Below are 25120 nucleotides of genomic sequence, written 5' to 3' on the forward strand. Positions count from 1 at the left end.
TGTTCACCAAGTTTCAGTGTTGTGTAAAGTAAGAAGCATGCAACCACACAAACTTAATGTTTTTCAGCACACAAATATGTTTAATATTTAATCCACACAGATAGAGATCAATGCATGAACTTCCATACTGAACAAAGAGGATGGGCTTCGGTGTGTCTGGAGATTTACAATTATCCCTGTACACATAATGACGACACGCCACCGTTCGCCTGCTTTACACCAAACCGTCCGATCCACAGCCAGTCAGATGAGAGAAATTTGTTCTGGACCGAACCCTTGACACGTTGCACTCGACCCTCGACCTCGATCACATGTTTCAAAGCATGTAGACATGTTCTGACCTCACCGACTTCACTCTGATGAAAAACACGTCCTTAATCAGCAGCACACTTTAAAACAGAGGCAAGATGGGATGAGAAATATTTGAGGTAAAGGTTTCAAGAACCCGGACTTTTAAGCTGAATTGTGAAGTAATTTTTACTTTCCGTTGGTTCCATGACGACTTATTTTCATATCTCAACCGACAACGATTTAAACCATTCGCCACAATCTTAATGCCAAAAAAAGTGTGGTGTCTAAGCAAGCACCTGACATCTGCATCCATTATCAACCAGGATCCATATAAAGCCATGAATGGTTAAGGATTGCTGATTGGCTGTTGTTTGGAAAATCAGACTGATTTGTTGTTGTTTTTTGGTACAATTGTAGCACGTTGGGGCTCTGGGCTTTGCTTCAGGAACAGTAAGGTGAGGGTTTCACAGATGACAAACTAAATGGAGGAAGAGGAGGGCTAACTCTGGGGCAGATGCAGGGTAGTTGAGATATATATATATATAGGAGGAGATACGGTGTGCTTACAGGGTGAATATAAGATTGATACAGAGGAGGGGAGGTAGTTATGAGGCTGGGTTACACAGCTCCTGAAGATGGTTAACAATGCCCTGGGTGGGAGTGGGACAGACAGGATGGCAGGCAGATTACTAGATCAGAGGAGCTCCTTACAAGGCATTAAAGTTACAAGGTGATGGGGAAGGAGGGGATAGTTACAGGGGACCATACACGGCTTGGGGGGTCGTTTGAGAGCCAGGAGAACTTTAACTTGATCGGGGATAATTACAAGGTTCGGGTGGCAGGAAGCTTGTGGGGCCAGGAGGAGGAGGTGGTGGGTGTGATGGGGCGTCACTCGGGTACGTAGGACACCTGCCAGACGATGATGTGGCTCCGCTCAGCTTTGCTCAGAGCAGGTTTCATCTGCGGAGGCCCACCGCTCTCTCCTTCCTCTGTCTCATCGTCTTCTCCGTCCCCTGTGGACAATAAACGGATGTTTTGGGAGAGATAATAACTTATTTCTCTATTTATTTTCTTTTTTCTTTCATTGAAGCTGACATACCTTCAACATACGAGCAATACACATCTGTACAAAATACTGGGACATTATTTAATCTCTATTTACTAAAAGAAATGTTGCAAAGAATTCTCAAAAGCTGAAATGTTAAGAATTTTTTTTAAGCCATTGTCACAATGCAGTTTAAGGAATGGTGCTGGTGTAAACGGTGTGGTGTCCGGTTTATGTGCAGGCGTGGTTGCTCACCAATACGGAAGTCGATGTAGCCCTCTCCTCCACTCAGCACCAGTACGTTGTGAACACACTGGGCCTCCGTCTCCGGGGGCGCTGTGGAGCCCTGACCCTCTGATGGACTGTCCAGCACGCTGCCGTTAAGGGTGGCCAGAACATTGCCTGACAGGAAAGGGGGGGGGGGAAAAGAAAACATATCAGATTTCAGACTAGGGAGTGTAGTTAGATATAGACGTGTAACGTTCAGGTACAAGTAATCATAAACATTGAACTTGACTGATGTACTGAGTAAAAGAACAGAACTCTGTTCCACTTAGTATATTCAACTGAATCAAATGATGCAAAATCAAGATCCCAGCGACCCTCAATTGACGTCTGTTTACCATCTACATCATCACAGATTTAATTGTGGTTTACTTTTTAGTCTGAAAAACTCTTGAGTCGACTTTTTACGATATTTGTCCACATGTGAGATGAAGCAGATTCTACCTTACATTTGGTGTAAATCAAACATGGCCGGTAAGGAGTTTAAAAACAACATTCTGAATTCAGAACAAAAGCAGTAAGCATGATTATCTGTCGTTATCAGCCGACACGGACAAGGCCGCGTACCCACCGGGCACTGAGACGAAGAACTTGACGGCATCACGGTGTCCATGAAAACAGAGCTGGGCCTGTGCCATCGAGCAATAGGGGATGAAGCTGCCGCTGCTCTTTTCGGATCCGCCGTCATCGCCGTACACGTGGATGACTCCACCGGAGGATGTTGGAGACACCTTATTGGCTGAGGGAGAGTCCAGAAGTGGAAAAAAATAACCAACCAGCAAATCATATGTGGTGGCATGACAAACAATTAACAACACCTTAACACTAAAAATCACCCACAAAATCCACATTTCTCCACATATCCACTGAAAATGAGAAGAAGACAGCTAAGGCACGTCCCTTACATGCAACACAAACATAGTGTCTTTAGCATGCAAAGCCAACAACGTGTAAAAGCACTGTTCTGATACAAGTATGAAAATCAAATCACTGCGCACAGAATACTCTCGGAGACCATCAGCAGATAAAACAGGGCGAATAGAGCTTTGGACGTGTGTCCTCACGGCACGAGAGTTTAGAAACAGGTTACAGAAGAGGTCCGCAGACGTGAGAGTGTTTCAGGGAAACATGGAGGGTCGACCGGGTGAAGGCGGGCAAGGAAAGGTAGATCCCACTCCCACTTACCCCTCAAACCCAGGAGCTGTCCCCGGTGAAGGACCACCGCTACGGGAGGTGGAGGTGGAGGAGGAGGAGGAGGAAGAGGAAGAGGAGACAGAGGACAGTAACAGTAATAGTTAAGACCAAGACTCCGTGAAAGAGGTGAAAGCATCGAGGGAAGAAAGGAAAACAGAAGGTTGGGAAAAGAGGGCGTGATCTGAAGGAGAACACATATCCCTACTGTATGTTTTAATGTTGGAGTTTAAAGTGAAAAAGGGAAGGACCACGTGACGGTGCTGCTTGGTCCTTAATTCATGCTCCATTTGAAATAATATCCAGACAGTTGGAATCACAAAATAACTGGTCAGAACTAACAGTGTCCCAAGAGGATTTTAGGACCAATGTAAATGTTTATGTTTGATGAGATTCAGGTTGCAGACAAATCTTTTTTCTAAACCGACATTTTCCTTTTTCCTCCGCCAACAGCCCGTCACTATTTGGTCACAGTTTTGGATTTCTATTTGCAACAGAGCCCATGAAAGACGGCAGATGTTTCGTTGTGTTGCCCTCGTTGTAAGAATGTATGAATGAAACTCACTCTCTGTCAGTGGGATGGAGATGATCACACCGTTTCCAGTTCCTACCCAAAGACGATTTCCACCGATAAGAAGTGCCGTGATTCGCACAAAAGAGAAGCCCAGCTTGCCGGTACCTACAACCGGAGAGATTGAACAGGATATAAAAATATACATTTTACTTTAAAAAGGAGAGATCTGCGGGTGAGAAAATCAGAATGTACATTAAACATGAAATTAGTAACATCCAATCTTCTCTGTCAGGACAAGACACAATCTCACCCAGCATCTTGCTGACGTATGGCTCAATGTCCACGTCCTGGAGGTGCTGGTGTGTATGAGCATGGTAGAGACGCAGGGTGGAGTCGAGCCGGATCGACACCCACACGCCGTCGCCGATCCACGCTAGCTGCCGCACCTGGCTCTCTCTGCGGGGGTGGGCGTCGAAGGACTTCTGCGGTGAGGAAAAAGATTAATCACTTCATCAACACAAAGTACTATATCATGTAAAGCTGATCGTTGCGTTTCATTTGTGACAGTGGATTCATGGCTCACCTCTATCTGCATGCTCTTGGGCTGGATGACGTGGATCTTGTTCTTGTAGCCGCACCACACTTTATCGTGGACGACGGCCATGCAGCGAATGGAGTGATGAGGCCGACCAAGGTCCATTAGATGATAGTTGGACAAGTCCCACTGGCCATCTGTTGATGTACGCGCACGCACATGCACACGCACACACACGCCGGAAAACTCTGATCAATGAAACTGTTATAGGGAACAATGCCACTATTTTCCTGTGAAAACCCTTTAACAGTGGCTCAAGTCTGATGCATGGAGCCTGAATGGTGGTAAGGCTAAAGATCGAGGGCTACTTTTCTTATTACCTAGAACCACCTGACATGTTGGTACATAGGAGCCCTGTTGAGACAAAAAATTTAAAATGCCAAATACCCTCTGATCTATGGAAAATGGCGAGTGTCCCGTCAGCGAGGGCAACCAGTACACGTCCTTTCACATGCCTGAGGTCAGAGAAACAAACAAAGACTGAGATTCATAGAAAGACTTTCTGATTCTGAAGTTCCTTGTTTGTAATTTTACAGAAAAGAACTGCCACAAGCACTTACACCAGGCTGAGCACCGAGTCTTTGAGTTTGATGGAGTGGAGACACTTCTTCCAGTTTCCAACGGCTGAGTGGACATAGAGCCTTGACAGACAACACAGCCAATTCAGTCCAGACGACATGCACAGTTCATAGGCATGTCATGACATTTATGAGGATACAACCACACTGTCTGGGTATTTTTCAAGCCCACCATCTGACTGATATCTACTTCACTAAAATAAAGACGTAACAGTGAAAATTTAAGCTCATAACTTATCTATGACCTGAACTTTACAGTGTTAGTTGAATGTGGTTACCCGTGTGAACTTTGACAAAGAAATGGAATAATGTGTTTCTGGATTCTGTGAGGCAACAAGTTGTGAGCTGCTCAGCTGAAAGGCTCACCATCCATTCTGGGCTCCGAGCCACATGGTGGGGGCTACGCTTGTGTAGTTTTTGGCCTCTTCACCTCCTTCTTCTGACTCTGGATGATGAGATGTTTCCTCTTTGGACTGACCTGCACCTCTGTGAGGACAGATGACATACACAGGTTTTTTATTTTATTTTATTTTTTATATATATATATATATATATATTTTTAAGAACCTGGACATCTTTAGCTGGCGTGCTCAAGGTATCAAATGTGCACACAGGTTTATTTCTGATTGTCTGTCATTCCTGATGATTTTCTTGAGATGGACAGACTTTGACCTCCTACCTGTCAGAGGCGTCTGTTGGACGAGGCTGGGGATCAGTGAAGACGTGCTCAGTGAACGGTCCTGGAGGTCCCGATCCCATTTCTGCGTGGCTGGCTGTTGACTCAGGAACCTCGGTGGCCTCGGTGGCTTCCTCAGCAGACTGTGCAGGGTGAATTTTCCCATTCATGGGGGGAGCAGTGGGGGCTAAAGCACAACACCGTTGAAATAAGTAACGGTGCTATAGAGTACTATAGAATGGCAATTCTCACCGTTTTATAAATATATATAAATATGCAGGAGTATTCACAATGTGCCCACCTTGTCCTTTATCCATAATGGGGGTGTCGGTGCGCGAGGAGCAGTTGCTACGGGCAACGCTGCAGTTGGTGGCGCAGCCGACGAGAGTGATACCAGCCAACATGCCCTCCACGCCACCAGCGTCCTCGTCTCCCCCTGCACCACCATCGCCGGAATCCAACACGATCTCTCCTGCTGGATAGTCGCTCTCACTGGCAGCTGAACAAAACCACAAGGTGCAAAAAAAAGTCACATCCTTTAGTGAGATGTGTTTTCATGGTACTCTGTGGCTTTAAGGAGCGTTTCCCGACCTACCTGGCACGCTGGAGATGCAGAGCACGTGGGCGTTGCAGACGTTGAACTGGTCGACCAGTGAGCCCGGCTGGTTGGCGTCGATGATGACCACCTTGCTGGCAGAGTGGGTGCTGGTGAGTATCCACACTCGGCTGCTCATGGTGTCTGTTTCTTGGAGCTCCTTTGACTTGGGACAGGGAGAGGGTAGACGGCATTATTCTAACACATTGACAGCAAAGCAAAATAACAACAAACAAAACAAATATCACTTTGAAGTGGGGACTGATGATCTACCTTCCTCTTCTCTGGGGAGTTGTGACGGCTCTTCTTCTCGGCTCCATCTTCCTCAGCGTGCAAGGGATCGCTGCTGCCTGTTGGCACTTTGCCCGGTGCCGACTCCTGGCTGCCGCCCCTCCACCCGGTCAGGTCCACCCCCGCTGCACACCACAGCTACAAGCACATGCACACACGCATGTGCAAAAATGAATAGGATGGAAAAAGCTGCTGCCCTCGTCTCTTTTCTCTGAATGCCACAGCAACCTTTATCGAAGTTACATGAAGTTATTGTGACTGGTGGTGGAGCCACTGTTCTTTCCCCTTCTTATCTCACCTTCCTGTTGGGGTCCTTCTCTACCAGAGGTCGACAGTACACAGGGACAGGAACATTCTTCATGCGATTATCTTCTTTTTCATTCGTAATCTAAAAGCAGAGGTAATGAGTGCTCAGAATACAGGTAAAGTATTGTTATATTGCCTGGTTCCCTCAGCACATCTCCAATGTTACTGGCCACTGATAAAATCGAGGCACATTCAGTGTTTGTGTTTAAACTCTATTGTAGCTGAAATATCCTGATGTGATGTAATGTTGTCATCAGAAATAAAATTAAAAATATACCACAGGAATGCAAAGTTCATGCTGTTGCTCACTAACTTTGATATATTTCAGAGTAGGAACTACAACAAAGTCAAAAGAAGGAGTAAGTAAGTGATGACCACATCAATGTGTATGTGGGGCAGTTTGAATCAGACAGAGGTTAGAGGTTGAAAAAACACAGTCATAAGCTATGTGTGTCTGTGTGTGTGTGTCTCTGCACATGTTATTTGTTTGAGTTGTATGAAACACAGGGATGCTGATTCATATCATGTCTCATATTAAACGCTTCCCCTTGATGTTCATGCACGTTTTCCAAGCAAAGTTGTATTTTGATTTAGAAAAAGCTGAATCAAAAAATATAAACCTTCACATGGAGCGGAGTACAGAAAATGTCGTCTTCATTGTGTGGATATGTATTCTTCGTTGTATCTGTCTGCATGTATTTGCAGGTGTTTATTAGCTGCGATCTAATGGTTGTGGGTTTTAGGGGGAAGGTTAAAGGGAGAAGAACCGTAAAGGTGCATGCTGGCACTCTGTCGGTCTCACTTGCCTGTTGCCTCTTCAGCGGGCTGTCCTGAGCGCTCTCCGTCGGAGCTCCAGTCTGTGGGAGACCAGAGTTAGAGCCGCCTGCCTACCAACACACTCTGCCCTCGGGCCTTTGAGCTGCATGGGGATCAACCCCTTAGTCTGCCAGGCAAAATCTAAGGTGCACTTTGATGCTATTAAACCATGTTTATGCTTAAAACCAAGGTGGAAAACACAAAGAGTTTTTTCTATTTATTTAGAGTTATTTGTGTATTTTAGTTGTGTACAGTATGTGGAGGCCCGGAGGAGTCTATGACCATTTGGGATGGTTTGTGTGTGTACCTGTTTGAAGCGAGATGGCACACTCCAGCCACAAGCCTGCATGATGCCGTCGTCACGACGCATGTGCTCGCGCACCTGCCGATACTGTTCGCGCCGCTGCTCTCGGCGGGCCAAGAGTGCCGAGTCACTGAGGAGAGACGCAACACCGTTACTGGCCAGTCTGCAGGCGACGGAGGGAAGGGAGGGAAGAGAGAGAGAAAAGCGAAGCGTTAGCAGCCTGGTCAGCCAGCAGCAGGAGGCAGAAAGAGATGAAAAGATCAAGAGTGGAGGAGGAAAATGCAAATAAAGCAAACACAGTGGTTAAACTTCTAGCTTAAGCAAAATACATGTTTTATCCCACTAAACTGAAACGCAAATTAAGATGTTTTTAAAATAAGAAAATTTACTTTCCAGGTCAAACTCTGCACTCCAATCATACTTTACTGTGAAAACTGTAAGGTGTGTAAGGAAGCGGGAGGTCACGTTCCCTCTACTCACCAACAACAGAACATTTTAACATTCAGACATTGACTTACAATAACTCTTGGAGCTCGTGCCTCCAGTTCCATGTGCACTGATATGTTTAGTGTGCAGAATATTTAATATCTGTGCTTGAAGAGATTTCTCTGAATGGAAGATGAAAACCCAGAATGTTCGAGGAACCTGCCGAAAGCTTTCTACTGTCCAAGCTGCCGCAAGCGAGCGAGCAACCAGGCGTTCAGACCAAAGCAGCGTGGGGAGCAGATAAGGTAGAAGCTGCAGTGTGAGGTGTAAGTTTAGTGACGGTATGCAAGCTGGTTTCCGCTCACTCTTCAGGGAAGAACTCCAGCGTGCGGTTGGAGGTGGAGATCTGACACATGGTTTGGCTGCGGCGCTGAGAGAAACCGGCCGGCGAGGGCGACTTGTAGTGGATGTTGACGCTGTAGTACGGCCGCTTGACGGGCGGCGGGCTGGCTGATGAGCTGAAGAGACGTGCAAAGCTGGGGGTTGGAGCCAGAAAGAGGGGGAGATGTTAGATTTTCTACATATTTGTTTTTTTCCAAATCATTTCTTTCAGGTATTTTCTAATTGTACTGAAGAAGTTTAATTAAACCCAAATCTCACAACTGCCAGATGGTAGACTTCTTTTTCTCTTGGATTTGAGGACTCTCCCGGGACGCCCTGACAAGACAGAGAGGCGCGAGTTAAACAGAGAAGAGATAATATAAACCACAGGGGATTGTTTTTCTTTTTTGGTCCAGTATATTTTCTTGAATACTGTCACTGTATCAGGAAACTTGAAATGTATTCACTATTTTGACTTAAAACCCGACAGTCGTTAATTTCCTGTGATTCCAATGCAGCATCTCTGTTTTCTTCTACCTGATCATTTCTGTCCACCGTACGGCCTCCTGCAGCTCCATGAGTCTCTCTTTGTACTGGTTCCTCTCCATCAGCACGCGGGCCATCTCCACGCGGGTGAATCGCCGCCGTTGCGTCATGGTCATGTCGCCATCCTGCATGGGTGATGAAAACTGGGAACGAGAGAGCACAGTGCCATTTTTTTTTTCATTACATGAGATCTCAAAATACTAGAGGCTGACGTTTGCAGCAAGAAAGACACTCTTGCCAGCTTATACATGGTTTCTCTAAGGTTGTTCTACAATGTTGATTCAGTGTTTCTAAAGGAAATATATTGAATCTGTAAAAAAAGAAAGAAGATATCGACAAGACCTAGATCCCAATCTACTCACATCGTCACCTCCTTCATCCTTGGAGTCCCGCGATGCACCAAGAGCTTCTGCTCTTAACCTGCAGCACAAAAACAGTTTCAAGGAAGTAGTCGATATGAGAAGTGCATTTAAAATCTAAGATTTGTAAATAAACTGGAGACTGTCTACAACACTGGATAACTGGGATCTGTATTAAGACATTTCAAGTCACCAGCAAGAGACCATCTTGTTACTGTGTCTGTTGCTAGGATGTATGTGTTAGGTAGTCACATAGGGTCACTAAGGTAAGGATTACAGAAGAAGACATTAGGCTAAGTCACTGTTGTCTTATTGTTGTCAACCACAGACAGTATTCAAAGGAACTTATTATTTTCTTGTCATGTAATCTAAATAAAACAACTTGGTGTTTTCACCTCTTCAGTTCTTCTTCCAGCTCCTTGACTCTGGCGTCCACCTTGTTCTTGGACTGCCTCACGGCCTCCAGCTCTTCCCTCAGCACCTCCTGCACCCCCGACAGCTCGTCCACTTGGGCAATAAGGTCATTTTTCACAATGTTGAGGGCATTTCTGACAAGCAAAGGGCAGAAAGAGGAGGAAGTGAAGTACTATAACCAGCTACAGGAGACCACAGGTGGCGCTGTAATGTCCAGACACACTCCTGTGATAACATGCTGTACAGAAATGCAGTTTCTTTAGATTAAAGGTAAAAGGTTTATAAGGATGAAAATTAATATTGACACACACACACACACAAACACACACACACACCCCTCTCTGTGTCTCTTACTTGGTCTCTAGGAGCTGTTTGTTCTCTGTCAGCAGGTTCTCCACCTCCTTGCCCATTCCTGTAACAGTCACAGTCCCATCTCTGTTAGTCATCGTCACACATTATACAAATCAATCATTCCACTGACTGAAAGGCTACACAAGGCTATCAACCGAGGTTAAGTGCCAGCTGTTTGACAAGTTGAGAAAATTTCGTACAAAATAATGTTTAATAATCAAATGACATGGTTACGAGAATTTATTTAAGCTGTTATTAACTGCTCTTTTTTTCTCTTCAAAAACAGCATCACAATTACTCGACTGCTCAAGTACTGAGCAAATGTTTTTTCATTTCAAAATATAACATATCATTGAGGGAAACTATCCCACCCCACGTGAACATATATTCAAAAGTCACAGTTGATCCCTTAACCACGACAACGTTAAACAAATTAATCAAAATACATTCTTGCCAGAAATGAGCTGAATTTCTTTTTTTACATGGAAGCAGCAAGCATTGTGCAACATGAGCCAAGCCCACAAACCTTAAGCAGAAATGTCAACACAGAAAATTGTGTACATAAGAATATGTAAAAAACACAAAAAAGGGAAAACAAAAATGGGAAAACAGAAAAAAGAGGTTGTTATTATACACCTAGTGTCAAAAACTTACAAAAGACGTTAAATTGTTCAATAAGACTGGGTTAGAAAACGTTATGTTTTGCAAAGTTTATGCTGCGATATGTGACCTGAATGAGGAGGCAGAAAAATGAAGTACATATCTCAATTTGTGTTTATTCAAATGAATCTCCAGAGGTAAATCACTCATATCCTGGACTTTGAAGGTGTTGAGTGGGGCAGCCTGGAGATGTGATTATATGATGTACTGTTCATATGTCAAACACATCACTTTGTTCTGTTATGTAACCCTCATCATAGGAAGACGGGCGTTTGTCTTTAATTTCTGTTTCTTCCTAGACAGTTCTGCCTCTTTACAATGAGATTACACTGCGTTTGCTTTCTAAACAGCATTTTTGTTTTAATGCTCCACCAGGAATCACGTCTACAATGATTTTCACAGCAAAACGATTATTGAGGCTTTTTTCTTAAACTAGTTATGTGAAAATGCAAAGGTGGCACATAAAAAACAAAGCAAAGAATAAACCAGAGGGATGTGAAAGCTCAAAGCCAGGGAATGACATAACAAGCAAAAGTGACCATGACAGTAGGCATGGGGCACCTTACCGAAGAAATCATCACGGACTGGAGGCAGAGGAGGAAAAAGGGGAAAGGTGGAAGGGAGAAGAAGGAAAGAGAAAAAGGCACAGATCAGAGAAGATGACGAAGAAGAGGAAGAGAGAAGCGAGGATGCTGATAAGCATTTTAAAAGTCTGGATGTGAGGAAGAGCCGCTGGGCTAAAGGACTGGAACAAGAAGTAAGGGAGGGAACGATTTCTGTGGCACTAAATAAGATTTATTCATTTCAAAAGGAGCAGTGAAACAGATTTTTTTTTATGATCATATTGCCTTTGAAATTATATGATTCCTTTTTGAAAATGCGGCTGGGTGGGAAACTGCCCCAAGGGTATTTATAGGGTCATTCTGAACCAATGGAACATACCATAAAAAGTAGAAAGCGGTTATTTTTAATATGGGACATGCAGACCCACGTGGCAATCACTTAAGATTATTTTGTTTTCACTGTGACTTTGACGGAAGGACAAACTGTTTCAGTGCACGTGTATTGATTTTGTGCCTCTACCCTGTCATTGAAATCTCCAAATTTCAAATTGCCTGATGTAGAGTTTGGAAAAGAAGTCGAGAGAGTAAAAGAAAAAGATACCAACCAATGCATGTTCAGATACACACCTGAGAACTCGCCTATGGGTGTCACCAGCAGAAGCACATAAAAAGGGAAAAGAAATGGGTGAAAGGTTAACAGATGGACAAGACGATGGGTCAAACCATCCCTCCTATTTCAGGGATTGTTAAATCAAAACCCAAAGGAACCCAATTACGATAATTAAGATTGTAAAAAATGAATCTCCCAAAATGTATGAACCCAAAATACCAGAGTTTCCAGAGGAAATTTAAGGTAAACGATAACTGTGAATGGGAAATAAACTACACTCAGAATATCTGATAAATGTGAGAATAGATTAAAGTTTTACAAATAAATATCCGTTTAAACCCAAAACATTTGAAATAGGCTGGTGTTAAATGTGCCTCTGCCCTGCAACCAAAAATAAATTAAATAATAGCAAACTAGAAAGATAAAATAAATAATAAAAGTAACACTGTATGAATGGGCAGCAGGGGTTGGGGGATTGAACTGTATATTTTTTTCAGCATGACTGTGCAGCGACACTGGATGAGCTGCTGGGATGGAGTGTATTCCAGCGTGGGCCATGCAAGGTAAAAAAAAAAAAAGTTGGAGTCAGTGCAGGGGCACATTCACACAGCCTCACACGAAGCTCCTGCCCTGCAGGAACCGGAAGCAAAGACAAGTGCTGGCTTTGTGCATTGCGCACATGCATCCACTTTTATTTTCAAGCATTTCCTTTGAAGTCGAAACACTTGACCACGGCATTAAAGAGAAGGTTATCACTATTGATTTCATGACACAACTTGTTTCTACTTTTACCGGTTCATTTACAGATGAACCTTTAAAACCGGCAAAAGATGTTGCAGCCAAAGTCCTGTTCGTACCCAACAGCTCGGCTCCTGCGTCCACATCTCCGATGATGTCCGACTTGGCGTCTTTGATCTCGTGATAGAGAGAGTCAGTGTTGATGCCGAAGGCCTCATTCACTATACCCTGGGAGGGGCTGAAACACACATTAAAAAAATTCAACAATAGGAGTGCAATCTTATTTTATTCTGTTAATTGAAATATAAATCTACTCCATGGCAGCACATCATATGAGGGAGTAATATGTTTATCTTTTAAAAGCCAGGCAACTGTAGTTGTGGTAATTTATGTTTTCACATTTAGCTAAAGAATGAAAGAATCTTCTATGGTCTAATGTTTGCTGTCATACATTACCAAACTTAGTAAAGAAAAAAACTCCACTCCATGTTGACCGCAGTTAACTTTGTTGCTAAAAACCTAATATAAAATACAGGATTGTCACAAGACACTACTGATGTGTGCCGTGCGTGTAATGCACCTGTTTCCTCCTCCGTACACACGGTGGTCCACACACATGTCCAGCTCAGGAGTTGAATCAATGATCTCCTGAAACTCAGACCACTCATCACTGCTTCCCATACCTGGAGACGTATGACAAATTACAAATATAAGACTTACAGTTCAGCTGCTTTTTAGAAAACTATAAACACCCTTTTAGGGGAAGGATTCAAACACTGGGGAGGGAGGGACGGTTGTGAGACATCTTCTTTGACCCGTGGATGCACTTGGCAGCCATCTCTTACCGATGCTGACATTCCTGGTCTCCTGGGAAACTTGCACCTCCATATTCCGGCTGAGCCGCTTGGCACTTTTCCTGTGGTTCCCAGTGCGCGTCGCATCAAACTCGGAGTTTGGGACGAAGCCCTCGTTGATGGGGGTGACGGTGGCGGAGGGGACGGAGGAGGTGGGCGTGTTGGACTTGCTTCCTGTGCTGCTGGGTGTGGCTGCCACTGAGTCGGACTCTGATTCATCCTCCTTGGAGTACAGCGGCGGTGTGAGATGATGACATGGGGGCAAGATACAAACAACATTATATGAGTATCATATGGTGAAGACAGGATCAGGCACCAAGTTTTAACCTTCAACACCTGCACTACACCTTTTGGAACACTTGGAAACTTAAGGGCATAACTTAATGTAAGAGTGTAAAGTAAAACAAGAGGACACATGAAGCTCCATGATTACACAGTAAAATAATTCTAAAGAAAAAAAAATCCTTGTTTGCTTGCGTCAACACATATACCTAACAAATCAGACTTAAATGGGTAGATTTCCAATTGGTGTGAGTGAAATAGCTTCTTTTAAAGTGACACAAGCAGGCGAAGGGGAGGTGGCCCGCATTGGTGTGGCTAGCAGGACGGGCAGCGGTAAGGCTGACCCCTCCCCCTTCCACTTCCGGGCTGCAGTTGTGGTTCGTGGAGGAAGACATGGCCGCTGTCTGTCCCACCTGATAGGCAGAGCTGAAGATAGACTGGCCGAGCTTGCTGACCTGCCAGATGTCTTTCCCGGGCATCATCCTAGCCCCCCCGAGACCCCCACGTACCATGCCCTCGCCGCTGGGGTACAGGCTCAACGACGGCGGGCGCTCTGCTTTGCTGCAGGCAGAAGAAACACAAACACATATTGTTAATTATGAATTCATTACATTTACTGACTCTTCATCTCAAGGACTAGGGCCTCAGTATAAAACCGTGCATAGGATCTGTGCATGCACAGAAAAGCAAATAAGGAGATAAGGAGGGGCTGCATCTATGACTTTTGCAAGTAAGTACAAAACAAGTCTAAATCAAATGTTACTTCAAGATCCACTTCATCATAAACCAGCAGTGTGGTTTGTGCTTTTAATTAACCATATCTCTTTCCAAAAGCATGTTATAATTGCAGACGACTTAAGCTGACTCAAACCTCCCAGCCACCCCGCAGTGCAGACCAGAAGGTCAGAGTGTGAGCCACTGACACACTTTGTTGATCACTTCCAGGACGATGCAACAGAAGATCAAATAAACTTGATAGCGTTTTTTGAAAATGATTCAGTATATTAATACTTAATATCAGGGAAAGGCAGAAGCCAGACTTTCCTGAATCCATTCATTCAATGAATGTAAAAAAAATATTAGCCAAAACATATTTAGCCTACAGACATGAGACAGGTATCAATGTGCTGAACTGAATTCAATCTTGGCAAGAAAGAGACTAAGTTTTAACTGTATCCAGAACACCTAGAAGAAACCAGCATAAAGGCAGCAAACGCCTGCTGCAATCAAACCCACGACCCGAAAGAGAGAAAATAATAATATAGAAAAAAGTAGAGACATAATCTCACATCTGCTGTTCAAACCATGAGACATGTACAGCTCAAATGACCACTGTTTGTTTATGTTATCTCTAATTGTCTTAAAATGAAGACATATAATTACTTGCTCCTTGACATCTTCCTTAGACATAGATCAAGCAGGACAGGCTAACAGGCAGACACTCAGACGAACTGACAGACAGACACAAGCACATGAGGGGGAAAAGGAGGAGATAGATGGTAAAAAGTGAAAAATATGGATCGCATTCAAATGACCTGGAGACCATTCCTCATTTCATAATTTGTTCTGAGGAAGCAGCATTAATGATGCTCAAATGATAATAACAAATAGTTGAACCAAGCATCAGCAAACACATAGAGGGAACAGTTTTTTATACAAGGAGTTATAGGTATTGGACGAGTATGATTAGGGACATCAGCAACTCTTTCTCTAAGTAAGTTTTGGGACGAAAAGGAGGTGGGACAGTTGTGGGACCATGTTGGATTTACCTTTTCCTCCATGTGTGGCGTTGACTGTGCAAGCCAGGCAGACAGACAGACAGTGATTAGAGAAATACAGGCGAGAGGAACATGCAGTGACACATGAAACCAGGTAAACACGACCCCGCACCTTTCCAAGTCTACAACAGTTTGCCAGAGTGTTAACAACTCTGCACAAAATTGGTCTCAGTCTCATTCTCATTTTAACTGCTTCAGATAATCAGCTGTTCACTGATAAACTTTTCAGAGCTGCAAAAAGTCGCAAATTGCGAGCAAACAGCCGCCACACTCGGCTGATGATTGGCAGGACTAGGATATCTTTCATTCGATTGTTGCTGAGCTGAGATCTAGGATATTGTGTGTGTGTAGTGGACATGTTGCCCGAGGCGACTAATCTGTGATGCAGCTACAGAAATCGGACCAGATGTCGCACTCCTTGTCTTGTTTTCGTGAACACACTCATGGGTCTAATTTTGTCCTGCCGTCAGTTTGATTTAAAATTATTAATTATTCTTTCTCCTTTCTGTTGGTGGGATGCAGCCGCTGTTCATCATGGCTCCTGACAAAAAAACTCCCGCATCGGCACAATGAGCATGTTGGCACATGAAAAGCCTAATATATACATTCAGAAGTAAACATGAAACATCAGCAACAAGACAATGGTTGAGAGACACAATTCAAATCCACACAAAGATATATGGATGAACACACACACACACACACACACACACACTCACGTTCGTCCACAGCCAGTGCCTTCTGATTGGCTGTTGGTCCCTGCCTGCTGCATTTTGGACCGCTCTATGTGCTCGACATACGTCTGAATCATCTGTGATGCAGTGACAAACAGAAAAGGTGTGAGAAAAGAGGAAATGCATATAAAAGAATTACAGTGATTTAATTACAAAATCTTTAATCCACTGCCTCTTGGATTACTAGAAAAATACTGGATAAACTGTATTTACTAGATAAATGAATATTTAGTGAACCAAAAGGATCATATTGTGAGATTATAGAGCATGAAGGACCATACTGTGATATTTGGCATATTGCTGTTTATTTACTACAATTGACAGACTTATTTTAATGCTTACCATTTAAAAAAAATACATATGATCTTGTTTTCTTGTGGTCAAATTCAATTTTTTGTACTTTCCAGGCTGCCATTGATTTCCCTCATTTTCATTGTGGTGTGAAAACAATATGCAGAGACTTGCTTGTGTCAGGTAATCCACCACAGTGAACACTTTGCTTTTTGTTTTGTTTCATTGCAAAGTAGAAAAAAAGAAGAATATGCAATAATTTTTTTGTTTTGTTTTACATTTCTCCGGGGTTTCAAAGAAATTACCGGGATTTATCGAAGCATACGATTTGCAGAATGAGGCCAATAAAAACAAAAACAACATTGGTGTGCCCCTTTACTACAACATTACTTTGATTACAACAGGCATATGTGTTTGGTGGATTTGGCTTGAGAGTATGAACGTTTGTTGGGGCGGAGCGTTTTCTCTCACCTCAGTGTGGCGCTGGTGCAGAGCATTGTACTCTTTCTTCATGTCGGATTCTCGCTCCTCCAACCTAGTGACTGAGAGACAGATGGACAGACAATGGTTTAAATGCAAGAAATGCATTAGAATGGAGCAAGAGAAAAAAAAGTAATAATTAAATTGCACCGAATCTAATTCTTGCCGGTTGACCTGTTCACATATTTGTCACTAGTTAAATATGATGCTGAAAATATAGTTCTATGAAAAAGAACTGAGAAAGGGGGATGACAATCCAAAAGAACTCATTGTTCAATCTCAGGTGTGCTTGTCATTATTTTAAATGCTTAGGCAAACTCCACTGTGGAACCCTGATAGAAAAACATAGAGAAATAGAAACACATCAAGGGAAGAAAACAGTTAAGACTAAACTGTGTGAAGTGAACAAAGGCAAATCAGGGTTTCAGTTACAACAATCTAAAAATACAACATCCTACAACAGTGTCTACTTCCCTTTCCATCTTCCTCCCATAAAACGACAATGGAAATATATTCTTGAGGTTTAATGTTGCATTTTCTTTTATGTGTATCAAAAAAAGCTTGTGCAGCGCTATCAATCGAAATTCATCAATAAACCTTTTAAGACCTGAACTTCCCAGATCTGGACAGCCAGATGTGCTGCGGGTGCAGTTTATTACAGTGTGTGAAGTCGGTGCACTCACTCTGGTCAGAATAGTTCTTGGTCTTCAGCTCCAGTTGTTTCCCCTGCAGCTCCAGAAACTCCACCTGTACCTGCAGGTCCTTCTTCTCAGCTTCCAAGGCATCCTCAAATTCAATGAATTTCTGATGGAGGACACAAGGGCAAAAATTGGGCCTTTACAGAGCTGGACTTCAATATCCAGACTCAAAGTAAACACAGACTAAAAGTGACAGATGATGTAATGTTTTCAACATTGTGCATGGATTGGATCTTTGAAATTACCATGGAAAGAAACACAATGTACTACAATGACAACGCTTGTGGCCACTAAATTGAAATGGAGTTGTAATTCTGATCTTGATCATAGCAGCAATGTTGAGGAATCATCTCTCAGGAAAAGCTTCAGTGTTCGGGTGAGAATACGCACCTTTTCAAAGCTTTCTCACTCAAAGAATCTACTCGCAATCTACAAAATATCTCCATTTGTCTGACAGTGAACACTCTGTAAGTTTTGTAAAGCTGTTCACAATGACATACTTTTTCCAGTGCAGAAAGTCTACAGAGTCTTAATACCGTAATCCTCTGCATGCAGAGAGACCATGGAACCAGGAGTATGCTGCAGATATGTACCACACAAAAAGGCAAATGCTGCCATTTGAAGACTTCTACAAATACAATAACTTATGTAGACAACCAAAGTCCTGGAAAAACTGTTGAACAATTATCCCCATAAAAACCTGTGCATTGTTTGACACACGTGAAGAATTCTCTGCCTCTGAGGGAAAGCAGAAGCTGAATATAGTACAATACAACTACTGAACAGCAGAAATAGCTGATGTTGTTTTTGCACCTTTACTTCCAGCACAATACCTGAAAACATCCATACATCAAATGAAAAATCAGATTATACACACACAATCAGATTATACGCGTAATATTTTTCTATCTCTTCATTAAATAATCCAATCTGGGGGACATTGTATGTCGTATTATAAGGTGTCCTTGTGTGTTTAGCAGGGTGGCATGAAATAAAATCCATCATTATTATTATCATAATGCAACATTCCATTTATATCTGTGCTATTCAATGGATTATGTGCAATCCTGTTACATTGTATATATTTTGCTACAACCAGCACTGCTATCAGTAGACCACATACACACACTCTCCAGTACTCAATAACCACTGTAATAATTCACTGGAACATTTTAAAGTGCAATATTCGTTTTTAATTTCAATTTTAGTGCAATTCAAACAGGGCAATATTTCATACTCCATGTGCAATTACTGTTACTGCTGTTCTTGTATATAGTATTTATATTCATATTTAGGCATGTGGTCCTGTCATCTTGTTACATACCTTATTACTTTTGTACATATCTAATTGCTCTTTTTAGTGTATTTTAAATATTGATCTTATCTTATCTTAAATTATGTTATCTATTCACCCAATGATAAAAAAGACAGACAAGCTCCTCTAGGTCAAACCCAAGTCATGTGTCCTATGTGTTCTCATAGGTACAGTGCACAGTAGAGATACAGTGCACGGGTTTAAAAAACAGCAGTGTCTTTTCAGCAAGGACATTTTAATTTGTGGAAAACCCCTATTACACTGGTAAAATGATATGGTATACAGATTTATGGGCTGGAATATTGCGTTATTCGGTGCGCTATGAATAATTCATGAAGTGGCCTTGTGATGACTGAGTGAAGCTAATGTGCTTTTCCTGACACACTGTAGCTAAGTGTGTCTGACTGCAATGCTGCCACACTTGCGGCCATTTCCCCTGCGTAAATACCTGAAGACAGTTTCTACTGACAATAGTATGATTTTTTTTTTTACATGCAGTATCAAATGAAGTATGTGTTTTTTGTTTAGACGTGTTTCACGTGTTTTTAAGGGAAAAGGTTGGGTTCATGACTGTGTTGAATGTGTAGGACCAGAGCTGATAAACCGAGCCAGTCTTTCGTGTTCACTGACTTAAAGAAAACCACGTCAGGAGAGAAGGTGAGAGCAGTCATATAAAGCAGAGGCAGAGATGATCAGGATTTGTTCCTGTCATCACACTCTGAGAAGCGTGAAACCAGCAAAGCGAGTGATGGTGGGAACATGACAAGAAAACTGCAGCAACAAAGATGCTTCTAAATGGTTGCATTTGATCAGCCCACTATGATAACTGTAATCCTGGATTTTCTTGTGAAGTCTTCATGAGCAGAGAGGGAGCGGATGGCTATGTTTGCCATTAGCTGAGGCCTAATAACATTGTAATCTGAGCAATATTTTAGTCGCTCTTGATGGAGGGTGTGTTATTGTTTTCCTCCACATCTGAGATTCTCTCTCTCTCTCTCTCTCTCTCCCTCTCCCTGCTCATTCTTCTCAATAGCCTTTGTCTGTCCGGTCTGGCCTGTGCCTTTACTCACTCACACTGGGCTTTATAAAACCTCAGTCCTCCGACTCCTTTCCCTCTGCTTTTGTTGTTCTGCCTCAGCTCTTCATAAGCACAAATCGGGTTACAGTGCCAGACTCCCTCACTGCGCCCTGTGTACTATTGATTTCCAATGATTCCCCGCCCCTCGCACGACCTCCCATCCCCCATTACACTCCTCTCACAGTCGGACAAAACTGTCTGAATACATTTTTCACCTCTTTTGAGCAAATGTGTAAAGAGACACAACCTAACATAACCTTGCATGGATGAGAATCCGGAATGGCAGAGATAAACCAAGGAATAATCTCATACAGAAATGAGTGACTGAAAAAAAGAGGACTGTGTCATATTACAACATGCAGTGGTTGAAATACTACTGCTGCTTATGTAAAGCTTATCATTTAGAAGGTGTGGAACATATATTTTGCTCGAAGGATCCAGACAAAGAAACTCAAAGAAGCAAGCCACTTCAGTGAACTGTTTGGCAGCCAGAAGTAGAAAATCATACTGATAGCTCCTCTGCGTGAGTGTGCCCGTGAACTTGCCCAAAATATTTGCTTGCTAAATAAGAAAAATAAAGTTAAACAGACCAAACATATTGACATAAATTTAACGTACAACATATAAGATTCATCCACTACTTTTGAGTGCATGTTATGGGATGTTTTGTCATTATGAGTCATTATCTCGTAAGTAGCAGGTATCTTATGATAACTTAAAGTGTCACTATTTGGCACCACTGTTAAGACATTTTTTAAAAAGAAAACTCTGCCCTGTTGACATCTGTCCTTTAAAACAGCAGAAATTCTAATTAACAGCTCCAAGAGAAAACATACGGGCGTAAGAGAAAACACAGTGGGGAGAACGGATGATAAAAGCTGAGCTAAGCTGATACTAACAGAGCTGCCAGTGATAAACTGAGGCCTCTTTGGATGGGAGTAGGATTAAGGTTGGTTCATGATGCCTGCCGGTCAGAGAAAGACAGAGGAAAGGGAAAAAGAGTATCTGGAGGTGGAGTTTAGTCGGTAATGCAATAGCACCATATTAATGTCCACTTTTATTGTTTGTGTCCCTGTACTTGCTTTGTTTTCAAATGTAAAGGCCCGATGAGTGTCACACATACACCATTCCTCTGTTTTGTTTCAAATCTTGGATGCGTGACCCTTTGTCGCCATATATTTAATGTACACTCCTATCAGGTAATGGCTCTGTTTGCATACCGTGCGCTTGTGTCTTTGCAAATGAGACCTCGTGCCGTGCTGCTCAGCTATACAAAATAAAGTGCTGCACAAGACACCAAGTTTTGTGTATTTTTGTTGCACTGGTGGTAGTAGTAGCCTTGGTATTAGTAGTTAATGCAGTAAGTAGCAGGAGCAATCGTAGAAACCGAAGCAGGTCAAGTTATGATATACTGACATTAGCGGACCTAACGGTAGCAGCAGCAGCACTTGTTCAACGTGTAATGAAAATACTCTCGTCCATAAAAGTTCAAACTGTTCACAGTTCTAATTGGACACTATTTGAAGTTGACTTTAAATCTTCGAGTACCGTTTATTTGCACGTATACTAAAAGATAAGCCAGGTACACACAGTATTTACACTTGTGCAATAACTTTCTGTTAGTATCCATGAACGGATGTGTGTCTGTGACAGTGAGCGCTGCATATTGACCCCAGCATCTCAGCTCAGCTGGTGTAGTATCTCTCTAATATCTCTGGAAATCAACAGAGAGATTTAAAAGAAGCAGCCTGTTGTTCATCTCCATTTCGCAGGACTTGATACTTTTTTCTGTTTTATATCTCAGACATTGTAATTGTTCCACTGTGTTTCTCAGGCCCTTGAGGTGGGCAACTCCTCGAGTAATGTTTAAATCTTTCATGTTTAACTTTTTCTAAATGATATCATAGGATCAGTTGCCCTTTTTACAACATAGAGGACACTTTCAATAGTGTCAGCAGTACATAGGTACTAAAAATAAGCTCAACAATCCTATGTCACAGGCCTAAACATGAGTCACATGTCTGATGAAATCGCTCAGTTCAGACAGGAACCATGACGACAGAGGAGGAGGAAGCTGGAGGAGATGATGCGGTGCCATAGACTCACCTCCTCCGCCTGCTTGCGCAGCGCCTTCTCCCTCTCGTACTGGGTGATGAGCTGCTCGTTGTCCTCCTTCAGCAGCTCCAGCTCCACCTCGTGCTCCTGGTTCTCGGTCAGCACCCCGTCCAGGTTCTCCAGCACGTTCACCACCAGCGGCATCAGCTCCTTCACCACCTCCTCGTCGTAGCTGCGGATCAGCCGCTCGAACTCCCGGTAGATGCTGCTGGCCAGGCCCGACACCCGCTCCGACATCACGGAGCCGGAGCCGTAGTCGTCCTGGTAGACCACCTCGTCTATCTGCAGCTCCATCATGTTGGCAGCTGGATGCAGATGAGGAGGCTGCGCTCAAGCAGCGTTTCGGGCCTCGAAGGCGAGACTGTCACCGCGTAGGGATCCGCTCAGCGCAGAGGGAACAGGGACATTCAGTCAGTCCTTTATCAAATAAAGAAAACACTCAATGCCATTATCATGCAGCAGCGCCGATTTCCCGGACGGAGGCCGGCTGTTGTTTGCGCGTAACCTTGAGTTCGGTATCGATAATAGTGGCTGTAATATTTCGATGTGAAGAGGGCCCCCTCCTCCTCCTCCTCCTCCTCAACCAGCCGCCCGTCGTATCGCCCCCAGAAGCGGCTCGGCTATTTCTCTCCCCCCGCACAGGGCGTCTGGTCCGCGGCGCAGTGGATGTGAGGGCCAGCCTGTGGATCGGCCCTGGCTGAGTCCATGCCGGGGAGCGAGCAGCCTTCGTCGATGATATTGCACCTGCCTCTCAGAAGCCGCAGCCATGGATCCCAGCCATTACAGGCAGGGGGAAATAAATACGTTTAATAAATAGGCAAATAAATAATCCACCGCACGATCGTCGCCGACGCCCGATCGGCCACTATGTCATCGTTGCTCCCATGTCTCGCCGCCCCCCTCGCTGCCGATGCTGTTGGCCAGGCTCGGGCGTTGATGGTGATGTCGCCCTATGGGAGAGGCTCTCCCTGCTGTTCAGATGGAGGAGCCAGCTGACCCACTCCGCCTGACGTCACCACGTCTGCATTGAGCGAGCGGACTGACTGCGTCAAGAGAGACATGCGACCCCAGGAAGTGCGCACCGAGATTTCAAAATAAAGCTAGAAAAAAAAAAGATGGAAAAACGATAACGGGAAGTAATCTTTTCAGTGAGGCCTCAGTGACAAAAGTGTTTTGAGATTTGCTGTTGCGTTTTCCTATTTGTCGTCGTTATTTGCACCGTATTTATCTCCCTACATGATGATATGAATGCCACGTCTTTTTATTTATTTTTTATTTTGAAAGCCAAAAAACTGAAATCGTAGTTTTTCCTTCATCAGTCCCTTGGCCTAAGTCTGCAGCAGGACTAGGCACTAGAATTTAATAATAATGACAATGCACTCTCCAAAAATGAAATAAAAGGCTGTGCTCTGGAGATAAACATCAACAGCTTGACCAGAAGTCATGGAAGCTTCTGAAAAGATTCTTTCAAACTGACAATATTACATTTTAGTATACTTCCCACCTGACAGAAAAAAAAATACCTCAACCTAAAACATATCCACATCTTGATGTGTGTGTGTGTGTGTGACTATTCCTTATTGTCTCAATCACTGTTGCAGTTGTGGCAAATGTAGATATCTGCACCAGGGGTGCTGCTGGCTTTGTGCAACCCAAAAATAATCTTGATGAAAAATGTTACTTTACTACGTTTGAAATGGGAGTGTACTATATTGATAGCATCCCTGCATCTCTTTTTTCACTGGTCAAACTGACAGTATTACAACTGATCCAGTGTCACAACGCTGCCCGGTCTCCACTCCTGTAGATTACTTTTATTATATGCACATTAAATCCTTATGAACACATGCTGTGTGTAGCGTACCACATAAGAAACCAAGTCAACAGTTCTGTTACTGAAAAAAAAACATCACTTACTTTGATTATACAGTGAAAACTGATCAAACTGCACCTCAGAGGACAGAATCAATCATCCTGTCAGAGCCGAAAGACAGTGCAAGTGGTTGCCAGACATCATCACCTGCAGAAATTCAGGAATATTAGGAGGACGCTCAAGAATCTGCATGATCTTTACAGGTTATAACTTTTCTCTTTTCAAACAGATTGTGTTAATAGGTAATGTTAGCTTTTCCAAGCCATTTCCTTGAAGTTCTGAAGCTCCCAGTATGTTGATGACTCGCCATTTCTTTTACACAAGATGGAGCTGAAACGTCAGCATTGACAAACAGCAAGCGAGGCACAACTCAATTGAAATAAATGATGGCTTAGATGATCAATGATGGCTTCAGTACACCAACAGCTTGATCTTGATATTTGCATAAAGAGATGCAGAGTTCTGAATTTTTGAGTGCTTGCAATTAACAATATAGTCCGAAAAAGGGTCTCACCTTACCATAAGTGTAGAGGAAATCTAGACAGGGAGGAATTCAGTTTCCGACGGGCGGATTTGTTTAGATACTCAAAGCAAATTAACTTTGTTTCTGCAAAAGAGATGGACAGTTGGACAAAAGAGGATATGCTTATGAAGATAGTCTCTTGTTACATTTCATAATACCATGTACAGGTACGATTTTTTGGCCTGACAAGACTAACATTAGATGGAAAGGTGGTTTCGGCCTCCCGACTGTACAGATAGGACAGCATGCAATGTATTATATGTATAATGTATAGCTTAGCACTTTGATAAAAGGGGTTGAGTTTAAAACAAACACATTTTACCATCAGGGCTATTGTTTGCCATGGAGAAGATTAACCAAATGAACAAAAAACAGTCAATGAAGCATTAAAACAGCATTGAGGGCTCCATATTCAATAAATCTTTCCAATAAAATATATGAAATATATTAAAACCTATCAAAGTTTTTTTCCCCTTATGATAGAAAAGGTGATGAATTGTGACAAACTAAAGGCTCTCCTCTGGATTAGTCCTTAAATACTTAGCTATCTGCAGGCTAGAGATC

General features: G+C 43.0%; 1 protein-coding gene across 15 annotated transcripts; it reads right to left on the minus strand.

Moving 5' to 3' along the window:
* Positions 1 to 53: 53 nt before the first annotated feature.
* Positions 54 to 23225, minus strand: mapk8ip3 (mitogen-activated protein kinase 8 interacting protein 3). 15 transcript variants are annotated; one of them, XM_035614579.2, is made up of 34 exons: positions 22152 to 23224; positions 17638 to 17758; positions 16946 to 17016; positions 16169 to 16260; positions 15441 to 15464; positions 14181 to 14232; positions 13381 to 13612; positions 13116 to 13218; positions 12655 to 12773; positions 11815 to 11826; positions 11191 to 11208; positions 9968 to 10025; positions 9595 to 9747; positions 9203 to 9260; positions 8832 to 8983; positions 8574 to 8630; positions 8279 to 8449; positions 7491 to 7650; positions 7174 to 7224; positions 6360 to 6449; positions 6044 to 6199; positions 5771 to 5936; positions 5477 to 5674; positions 5179 to 5362; positions 4866 to 4985; positions 4482 to 4562; positions 4309 to 4376; positions 3910 to 4058; positions 3637 to 3808; positions 3378 to 3491; positions 2807 to 2845; positions 2193 to 2360; positions 1592 to 1738; positions 54 to 1304 (listed from the first exon to the last, which is right to left on the minus strand). In XM_035614579.2, exons 1-34 carry the CDS (start codon positions 22455 to 22457, stop codon positions 1180 to 1182), a joined length of 3987 nt encoding a protein of 1328 aa, XP_035470472.1. In that variant the 5' UTR covers positions 22458 to 23224; the 3' UTR covers positions 54 to 1179. The 15 variants fall into 15 exon arrangements, with proteins under 15 accessions (XP_035470472.1, XP_035470466.1, XP_035470475.1 ...); XM_035614573.2 differs by having other exon boundaries at positions 14127 to 14232; XM_035614582.2 differs by having other exon boundaries at positions 7491 to 7617; positions 22152 to 23223.
* Between the last annotated feature and the right edge of the window lie 1895 nt (positions 23226 to 25120).

This window comes from Scophthalmus maximus, chromosome 17, assembly GCF_022379125.1.
Source record: "Scophthalmus maximus strain ysfricsl-2021 chromosome 17, ASM2237912v1, whole genome shotgun sequence".
Taxonomy (NCBI): Eukaryota; Metazoa; Chordata; class Actinopteri; order Pleuronectiformes; family Scophthalmidae; genus Scophthalmus; species Scophthalmus maximus.